This window comes from Gasterosteus aculeatus, chromosome 10 (genome assembly GCF_964276395.1).
Source record: "Gasterosteus aculeatus chromosome 10, fGasAcu3.hap1.1, whole genome shotgun sequence".
Classification (NCBI taxonomy): Eukaryota; Metazoa; Chordata; class Actinopteri; order Perciformes; family Gasterosteidae; genus Gasterosteus; species Gasterosteus aculeatus.
Window position 1 is genome coordinate 18,599,522 of NC_135697.1, and position 10,400 is coordinate 18,609,921.

The following is a 10,400-nucleotide window of genomic DNA, read 5'->3' on the forward strand; positions in this document are numbered from 1 at the left end:
TATATATACATATACATATATATATACATATATATATACATATATATATACATATACATATATACATATACATATATATATACATATATATATATATATACATATATATACATATATATATATATATATATATAGAATTGTCTGCGTTACCTTCAGTGGCTCTTGTTCTCTCAGTCAAACAGCTGAGGGAGGGTAACAAGTATGAATTACCTGTTAAATATATTCCAATATTAAAGTGATATTACCTTCCTTTTGTATTTGTTGCAATTTTGTGAGAAGAGAAAATAACTATTTGGTGTTTGTTAATGGTGTACAGTAGCATCTTCATAATACAGCACCACTTGTTTCATTGTCAATTTGAAATATCTGATCACGTCTTGCTTTGCTCTGACGGAACACAGTTCATTAAGGAGTTTTTCCATGTGACTTGTCAGTGCATCACTAGAACCCGACCAACACAGGTGGAGGAAGGGAATTCATAGTGATGATGCTCATTGAGGAGTGAAGTTCTCCTTTAACACAATAACCATCATATCACTAATAATAAATATACACACTCACACAAGGTCAGCTGATCCGAGTACCAAAAACTGTAACAGAGATCATAAATACAGACAGGTCAGTTTGAAGGGCTGGAGTCCCAGCGTTAGGGGAAGTGCAACATGGGGAGGAGCAATAGGACGAAGGGACTATCATAAAATCTGACTTAAATATTCAGGACTTTGATGACACTTCATACATCTGGTTGTGCTGATCTGGTCTTGATCACTCAGCAGTGGTTCTGAAGGACTGGTCCGGTTTGTTCTCAACAGTTCTCAAACTCAAACAATGTCGGATCAACTCTTGAACCAGAACAGTGACTTTCCAGAACGATCCAAGACGTCGCCTTTAGAGAACTGTACACGCTACTGTACCCTGGTGAAACCCTGAAACTAAACTATTGCAGCGGTTTCAGTCCCAACAGGTCAACTTAATCTGTCAATTATCAACCCTATCAATTTACAGCCGTACCAATGAGCAGGAAGTGCGCCTGCAGCGACAAGGAGAATGAAGAAGTGTTGGGTTTTCATCACTATCGATATAAGGACCAATCAGTGACATCTCTCCTCTCGGTCTGTGATTGGTCCAATCATCTCTGACATCTGACAGAGCGAACGTGGAATACAGCCACCATTACTAACAGGTGTAGTTGTAGCCCAGGCAAAGTGTTAGCTACGTAAAGCATCAGTATGCTACTAGCTTTTCGTCCAAGTGGGAGAAAGCTCGTGAAGCGAATAGGTATTGGACAGTATTAGTATTTAGGAGCATATCCACATCAGAGCCAAATCTTTAGTATTTTGCAGTGCAATGTTTTCCTTTTCCATAAATCATAAGCCGACTATTATTAACTGAACATGAATTCCATAATAAACACGTGATTCAGTCTAGATTCTAAATGATACACTAGTGACAATAACATGCTTCAAAAGGAAATGACATAACTTTGTTACGTTTCTAGAGATACTTGCACCCTGAATTTCAGTGGAATATACCAAATGTATATGAACGCAACGAACCTTACAATATTGGAAAAATCTGAAGATTCAGCATTTTCTTTTTGTGAAAAGGCCATCAGCCCATCAGTTAGCATGTTAGCCAACTGTAGGTGTAGGATCAAGGTAGCGTATGCAGTATTAGCCTGACAGCCAGCTTGTTAGCACAGCAGCAGTAGCTCGTCGTCGCTGCTCTCGGTCTTTCCTGTGGCTTCCAGACAGGCGTCGGGGATTTGAGCCGTGTGTACCATCCCACAGTGTTCACAGGGGCCGTCCCGGCCTCCTCGAGAGCGGTTTGCGCGGTGATGGTGGGGGGCGTGGCCTGTGGTAGAGGAGGCGTATGATTCTAGCAGAGGCTGTCGGATGTCACTGACCAGGGAGGAGGAGGATTCAGAGTCCGAGACGGGAATCAGGAGCTCCACGTCTTCTTCTTCTTCTTCTCCTCGGTTTTCTCGCTGCTCTGCGACCTCGACCCCACTTGTCCCAGTCTCCAGCTGGTGAAGTGGACTGTGATTGGTCCAGGTCTGGTCACGCCGGTTGAGGCTGGTTCTGGTCAAGTTTCTGGCGAAGCGGTGCAAGTTCTGAGCCAGTCGCTGCAGGGCAGAGGTGGGCGGAGCCTGGAGCTCTGAGGCGTTGCTGTGACAATCAGGATCAGCGCTGGGAGTTAATACGGGGACGGGAATGGAGGGGGGGGTAATTTCTCTGTGGCTGTCACGTCCTCGCCCACAGGTCGGTGTCGGGGTTACAGAGGTAGTCACAAATACCACAGCCTCCACGGCTGTGGAGGGTGGGATTTTTTGGGGAATGGGGGCGACAGGCCCGCCCACTGCGCCGAAGCCTCGCGCCCTGCCTCGCTCGCCCTCGTTGTCTGTGTCGTCCGAGTCCGGAGACAGCAGGTCTGAACTTAAACTCCCCGTGCCGGCGCTGTCCTCCAGGTCAGCAGACACCAGAGCCAGAGAACCTGACCGTCGAGACCGTGAGAAGTTGAAGAGACGACGCCACAGGTTGCTATGACGACCAGAGGAGGGGAGTCTCAGAGAGGTGAAGCCAAGCTGAGAGCGGACAGCCAGACGGAGGTTCTCCAGGACGGAGGCCTGAGGACGGAGAGTAGAACACAAGTTTATCTTTTTAGGAGAGACTGGATGGATCTGCTCCAAGGACAGCGTCCTGTACCTGGCTCCCAGAGCACACTGGGAAATCTTCCACAGGAGGGATCAGTCCCTGGGCGATCAGTTGACCATAAGAGGGCGGGGCTTCCCTCCGCAGCAGCTCTGCTTCCACTCTGGACAGCTGGGTCTCAAATGACCTGGAAAGGCCAATCACACGGCTCGATTCAGGCAGCTCGCATCGGCCAATCACACACAGGATTCACAGAAGCAGAGACCAATCAGAGGGTTGGTCTTACCTGCGCTCAAACATACGAAGCGAGTACAGTTTGCAGGTGCAGCCGAGGGCGATGACCAACAGAAGCCCACAGATGAGACTGCCGATGACGGCGGCGGTGATGACTCTGGTCGGAACAATGACGGGACAACTCTCCTCATCACTGCCATCGCCACAATCGTCCTGAGCATCGCACACCCACGACTCAAAGACGCAGCGGTTATTCTGCAGGGGTGGGGTTCAGAGGTCAAATACCTTTCCTCAGCATATATAGATATACAGACAGTTACGTGCAGGGTAGGCAGCCAAAATTCTAAATGTTTATTAAATCATTTTATATAATAAACTTGTATATGTATTTTTACTGTTTATTCCTATAAATATATATGAAATATGTGCGTTATTCCAATTGTTTAGACGTTACGATGTTCCGCATAATCAAATACAAAGAAATAGCAGAATAAGCAGTGCTTTTACCGTCCGTTCATTGCGGACAACGAGAGAAAAAGCCATCGATCCTGTATTCTAAAACATGTGCGTCAAAAAGCACAACTCTGCTGTGCCTTTGCACATAAATAGGTTATGCAAGTAATCATCTACGCTACGTATGAAACATGGACCAATTAAAAATGGAGATGTTATTGGACATTTGCGCAGCTGACGTCACTACACGTTGTCAGCGGAATCAAAGTCAAAAAGACGGCGGTGTTCGCCAATATCACGGATCTGACGAGTTTTACAACGTTGTGACCGATGTCTGGTACGGCGGATGGATTTTATCCGATTGGTGAGTCAGACACTATTTTGGGAAATTGATGTGCGTTTGAATGAATGGCGACTACAAGTCATTTGCCTTCATATCCAGCAGTGTTTTTAATTGTTGCTGACTGACAAACATAATTGGCCGCTGTGCAATAATTAAGCAATAAGGTCCGAGAGGCCGGACTTTGTCGTCAATAATGTTACAATCGTTTGCGAGAGCTAGCGTAGCCCCAAAAGGACGCTAAACAACAACAATCAGGTAATCTGGCTTCCATAACTCAGTGCCGACCCGCTTACAGACCACCGCAGTCATTGTATACGGACATATACATACGCTTATGTATATATTAGTATATTAGTCCTTTAACTTGATTAATCACATTATTTTCGGTTATTAGCAGCAATTAATTGCATTATGTGCAAAATTCAATAATACATTAAAAACTAGGGTATTGCACGCTTTTATTTTTAAGCAATGTCCCAATAAAAGGTGCCACGTTCTCCCTAAGGTTTCTTCCCTTTTTTTCCCTCTTGTAAGGGTTTTTTCATTTTTTGGGGAGTTTTTCCTGTGCCGATGGTGGGTTTCGGGGCAGAGGATGTCGTATGTGTACAGACTGTAAAGCCCTCTGAGGCAAATTTGTAATTTGCGATTCTGGGCTATACAAAATAAAATGACTTGACTTGACTTGACAGAAGAATCACTTTTATCAGGGAGCAGCATGTCAGTAGTAAGGGTCCCTGTTAGTGAGGGAAAGTGGTCCAGCATAAAAAAGGCTGTTTTTAGTTGTTTTGCATCTCGGCCAAAGAAAAAAAGTTTTTTCAGAAATGCAGGTTGAGCAGTTATGCAATGACTAAATGCACTTTTTTTTATCCATTCCTCCAACTTTACATTGTCCTGTCCCTCTGCACCGAGCCAGTTGCCAAGATACACAAGGTCATTTACATTTTCAGATGATGAAGAACTTCTCTTCTTCTGAACAACATGACCAGCAAGAAAATAAATACCCATAGAGCAGCAGTTGTGTGGACAAAAGTGCCTCGTAGATGTGAGGTCAGAGGAGGACGGGCAGACTGGTTCCAGATGATAGAAAGGCAACAGGAACAGAAATAACCACTGGTAGGTTAACACCGTCTTCTCACCATGTGGCGTGTACTATAGTTGTGTCCCGGTCAATGCGTGAGGCTTCAGAACCTGCAGCGGGTTTATTATGTTAGACGTGTTTGTAACGGAGCGTCTCATCCACCGAGGAAACGCTGCCTGCCGTCGCCAGAGAACAGCAGAAAGGTCCGCGTGGATCTCTGCTGGCCGACAGTCGGTTAAACGGGTCCTCTCCGAGCACACCTGTCTCTGAAGCAGCGCGGCTTCAGCCTGCTAACAGTCAGCTAAAGGTAGACAGCTGAGCTGAACTAAGGAAGCGCACATGCAAACTCGCCCGAAGCGTAAAATAGTCGTCACGGTCCGTAGTCGGTGCACAAGAACCACCGCTGCACCGTGTGAGCGAGATGATGTAATCATGACACGTTAATAACCGCTGTTATACTACAATAAACAACATAGAGAGATAATTACACCCGCTAAAGTGGCTCGTGAGAGAGAGATGCTTTACTCGCCACAGCCGAATTCCACCCGGATTTGGCGAGTTGGCGGGTGCTGATGTCAATTCCTGACTCAGGTGAGTCAGGTGATTCTCATGCGCCAAGCCCCCTCTGCCTTATATGGATGTATGTTTTCATGCTAATCGTATTTTTTCGGGTTTATCTGTCACATCGAAATACGCCACATGCATCTTTTTTCATCCAGCAAAGAAACGCCGAGTTAAAGGTCACATTGAAAGGTGGAAAAAGGTTGGATTAGTAGTCTTTGTTTTTCTAAAAACCTGGCACTTTAACAGGGGTGTGTACACACACACACACACACACACACACACACACACACACACACACACGGCTGACAGGTTGCTGGTACCTTGCAGTGGAAGTTACCGGGTTGGCAGAAGAAGCAGTTCTTCTCGTCAGAGCCGTTGGGGCAGCGGTTCTGATAGTTGCAGCGGTCCGATCGAGGGTAACAGGCTCCGTTCCTAGAACAGGGGAACTCATCCTCTTGACAGACAGAACAGTTCTGCTCATCGCGACCATTGGGACAATGCCAGAACCCATCACATCGCTGCGGCTCGGTGTAACAGCCCCAGTTACCCCCACACGGAACCTCCCACGGTAGGCAGAACCCGTCCACCTGAAGAACCCAGAGACACAGAATCAGTTAAACAGAATCTGTCCACCTAAAGTACCTAAGGACACAGAACCAGTTAACGTGTTCGGTCTCCAGGTTAAACTGAACCAAGGTGAACCTGGGCACCTTCAGAAACCAGAGAGCCTTACTGAAACCAGAGAACCCATCCAAACTCGGGCTGCAACTAACAATTATTTTAATCTGTCAATTAATAAAAAAAAAAGATTTTAAAAAGCATTCAGTTCCAACCTTTTATTGAAAAACGGAACTCTTCAGCGTGCATTAAGAAATGGACTAACGACTAATGCCAAATATGTAGGCGTTTTTTAAATAAAGTGCACAAAAAGATATTGTTTAAAAGGGACCCGTGCTGTTGAATGCCAATGAATCATTTATAAAAAATAAACAAAAATACAAATCATTTTTTTGATTTGATTTGTTTGAATGTCAGACTTGTTGCCTGCAGGTTTTATGTTTTCCGGAATCCTGTCATTTTATTTTGAAAAATGACCGGATTCTCTCTAATTATATGCGATTGTCCCTCTTGACACATTCCCCAAGCGTCACACAAGGGTTTTTTTGCCGTGCAGTCGGGAGACGAAAAAAGGTTCGGTAGCGATATTATACTCTCTGCTCCGCGCTCAACGGAACTTGTTTTTATACTCAAACATTGAGGGTCGTAAATAATAGTCGCACCACACAACATGACATTTGTTAAATAATCGAATTTTAGCCATTCGTTGTTGCAGCCCTACTCCACTGAAGCCTTCAGGGAACAGAAACACACCTGGTAGGTGACATTGAACCCTCTGGCTGCATTGATCTTGTCAGCATAGAAGTGAATTCGGAGTTGACCGGACGATGCCACCACAGCGACAGGCGCTCTGGAGTCGAAGGCGGTCAGCACCCGGAGGAGACGGCGAGGGTTCTCCTCCAAGCCGTCATAGACCTTCACGTAGTCCCCGTAACCCGTCCCATCAAGTTTAAAGTCAGTAAACCTCAGGATGACCTGCGAGGAGAGGACAACAAAGACCATGACGAAAGCTTCTTTGATCAGTGAGCAGAGAGCTTTCTCTCTGAAGGAGGTCAGAGGTTACCTTCCTGTGGTCTCCCGTGTCAATCAGCCAGGTGCAGTTACTTCCAGGAGGATAAAAGTCAGGGTAGTTTGGAGAGCTGAAGGAGCCGTAGAAGTTCCTTAACAGTTCTCCACAAGTAGGAACGTCGCAGTCAATTTCATCTCCGAGGTCCTGTCAAAACAAACAGGAACTAGATCAAATGATTTAGCAGAGAAGCCGGTACCATACAAAGTCACAGATAGATCCAGGTGTGAAGCTGAGGCTGGGACACATGGCATCGCTACTGGAAAGAACCGGCTTTACATTTCAGCTGGTATGTTGTTTATATTGATTCCCCTATCAGTATTGATCACAATCAAACTTCTGACCCAGGACTGTGAGGATTCAGGTAAAGCCAGACACTGGAGGAGGGAACCAGGGGCCTGGTGTCGGACTGGGTGAACTGGCTTGTTACCTGGCAGTCAATGCTGCCGTCACACCTCAGGCTGTGGGGCAGACAGGTGTAGATCCGGGTGTACCGGGAAAGGCAGGGGAACTGGTTCAGACTGCAGGGCTGGAAGGAAAACGGAGACTCCACACACAGATCCTCATCAGAATTGTCTCCACACTCGTCCATGGAGTTACAGCGCCACCAGTCTGGGACACACTTCCCATTTGAGCAGTGGAACTGGTCCACATCACAGCTGGAGGCCTCTGGTTTACCTAAAGCAGGATATTATTGGTTATTGATCGATTTCTCAATGACTGATCTGGTAATGTGGTAACATCGCCGTAAAACTGATTAAGATTCTCTTGCTATCTTCTGCTTTAGAGCTTTGAAACTCCCCAGCTCAGGGGCTAAACACCAACCAAGAGAATCTGAGAACCAAAGTCCAGATCTGGATGTTCTGACCCCACTGCATCTGGATAGATATCAGTCTGTGAACCTGGGGAGGAACCTCCTCCATTCACGCTTCAGCAGCTAAAAGATCCTCACCAGTAATGTAGGACAGTCGGAAGCCTTTCCCTGTCAGACTGTCGTCAGAGTGGAAGTGGATCCAGACGTGGTCCTGGGAGGAGATGTAAGGGGGCGGCAGGGAGGAACCACAAACCCGGAGCCCGTCCAGGCTCTTGTAGTTGCTGATGGACATCCAGTCCGCAGAGCAACGGTGGGAACCCTGCAGGTCAAAGTCTTGGAAACTACGAGAAGAGAAAGAAGTGAAGTTAAACGGACGTCTGCTAGCTTCTCACCCCATTAACACCTCTCTCAGTTATCTGCTACTGCTAGGCTGATTTCGTTGTGTTACCATGGAGCCTGTATGTGCGTTACCTGAGGGTGACGGTGTCTCCGAGTCGCGCTCTGATGTTCCAGCTGCAGTTGAGTCTGGTCGGGTACTGAAAAGGCCAACCGGGACTGGTGATGACGCCACTGGACCCTCGCAGGAGCTCCGCCACGTCTCCACAGGCTGGACAGACAGACAAGGAGTGAGACATAGTGTGTGATGCCGTCCTTATGTGACATCACCGCTACCAGCTCACCGTTAGAAATCCCCGACGCATAGACGTTGTCGTTCCTCTGAGACGCAGCAATGCATCCTGATAAACACAAAAAATTAAATTAAAAAGAGCAGAAACAGGAAGTTCAATCAAAAAGGAATTATAGAGCTGTCAAAATTACCGCGTTAATCTATGTGATTATTGTGGCCGAGATTAATGCGATAAAATTCTTTAACGCAGTTGAACACAACTTTGTTAACTTCCTGTGTCCGGTGAACCCAGAAACGAAACCGCCCCATGCTGCAGTCAGTTCGATGCAGAGAGCGAGACGGTAGCTGAAGATGGAGACGCTTTTTGCATTGGAAGTAAAACAAACAGAACTGAGCAGAGGAATTCCTCCACGTGTCAAACAGAAGGCTGACAGGTGGCAAACGGAGCACTTTAGGACTGACAGCAACATGTTGCAGGCAGCCGGGCACTATCTCCTAGGCTACTTGCATCTCAAAATCTACCCTGCAGAGGACCACCACGGTCCCTAAAAGACAGTGGTTTTGAAAGGTCCTGGCTAAATGTGGGGAGACTGTTGGCACTTGAAACGCAGCGGCTAAAGTGCACAGGACAGTTGGAAGAGTCGTGGTTCAACATGTTCCCCCTCCAAGATCACATATGGTTTGTGTTTAAATACAAGTAAACAACAGTGTCTAAAATACACACTTTATAAAGCCTTTTACTAATAAGATTTTGTCTTACAAACTTTTAATCGTGATTAATGAATTTCATGATTTTTTTGACAGTCCTAGAAAACACACTCATTTTGAGTGTGCATGTGTATAATGTGCAGACCTTTATTGCATTTGTATACACAAACACATATCTGTCTCTCAATGGTAACTTTACAAATACATTTCTAAACATGTTGAAGGTAACTCAAGTCATGAGTTAGATCGACCTGCACTAATTAAAGTGAATCATAGTGCCATAGAGTCAGTCAGCCATCGACCTCTCTGCATCATGGGAAGGCATTACAATATATTACAGTCGGTTATGTAAATCACATTGACTTCTACTTTAAGAGATTGTCGTTCTCGTCCTAACAGGCAAACATTAACACGCTACTTTGTTTAAATATGAATAAACATTTTCTTGTATGTTTGAAGGAGAACATAAACGTGACTCAGGTCAGATGCTGAATGTTATTTAGCTGATGCTGAGGTAGTGAACTCACCTGACAGCAAGACCAGGTAGACCACTGAAAGGCTGTGCCTGCAGCCTGGACTGAGGGCCATTATAGCCCTTAGACGACGAAGGTCACTGACTTCATGTCAACCTCGATGCTCAGAAAACACAATGAATGTCCTGTATTACCTTAGCATCGACGAACTGTTCTGCGTCTACTCTAGTCGCCCGGCTAACTACGCTAACAATGCTCTTGCATCACAACAAGGCTCCAAACAAAGACTCCCGCTAGCTCCGGCTAACAGCTAATGTTAGCTCCGGTCAACACTAGCTGTGACTTGCTGTTAGCTCTGTGGTATGAGACATCCCCGAAGTAATATACTGTTAAGAACATAAATACAATGGTATCTATAAGATATCAAAGCTAGCTCTCAAGCTAACCTTTATTTTGGTAAAGTCAGCCTATGAGCTGACATGCTAACAGAGCTAAGCGTCTAAAGTTAGCTAACCCGTCCTCCTCCGCTGAAAGTCAGCGCTAACCCGGGTTAATCTCAGCTAAACCGGGTTAACCGGAGCTAACCCAGCCTAGTGAACGGAACCGGGAGAGGTTAGCAGTGCAAGCGCCCGTCATCTTCAGTGTAAAGAGAACAACAGCCCGCAGAGTATGAGTGCGCGTGCGTGTAGCACCGTCTCCCCAGTGATTGTGTGACGTCATAAATCCACCGGCCTTCTACGTCTACAGTGTAATTCCCGGATGTTGAATCA

General features: G+C 46.1%; 1 protein-coding gene across 1 annotated transcript; it reads right to left on the reverse strand.

The window, feature by feature from the left end:
* Positions 1-250: 250 nt before the first annotated feature.
* On the reverse strand, positions 251-10,356 carry lrp12 (low density lipoprotein receptor-related protein 12). The gene is made up of 11 exons (XM_078081093.1): positions 9,685-10,356; positions 8,502-8,558; positions 8,293-8,428; positions 7,960-8,162; positions 7,438-7,685; positions 7,005-7,154; positions 6,695-6,916; positions 5,644-5,910; positions 2,938-3,140; positions 2,706-2,838; positions 251-2,626 (listed from the first exon to the last, which is right to left on the reverse strand). The coding sequence occupies exons 1-11, from the start codon at positions 9,743-9,745 to the stop codon at positions 1,694-1,696; spliced, it is 2,613 nt and encodes an 870-aa protein (XP_077937219.1). The 5' UTR covers positions 9,746-10,356; the 3' UTR covers positions 251-1,693.
* Positions 10,357-10,400: the final 44 nt, after the last annotated feature.

Excerpts from the sequence above, each read along its gene's own strand:
- lrp12 (XM_078081093.1), bottom strand. The coding sequence starts at position 9,745 with ATGGCCCTCAGTCCAGGCTGCAGGCACAGCCTTTCAGTGGTCTACCTG. Across the intron at positions 7,155-7,437 it reads ACGGCAGCATTGACTGCCAG|GACCTCGGAGATGAAATTGA; the intron begins GTAACAAGCCAG and ends TTGTTTTGACAG. Across the intron at positions 6,917-7,004 it reads ACACGGGAGACCACAGGAAG|GTCATCCTGAGGTTTACTGA; the intron begins GTAACCTCTGAC and ends CTCTCCTCGCAG.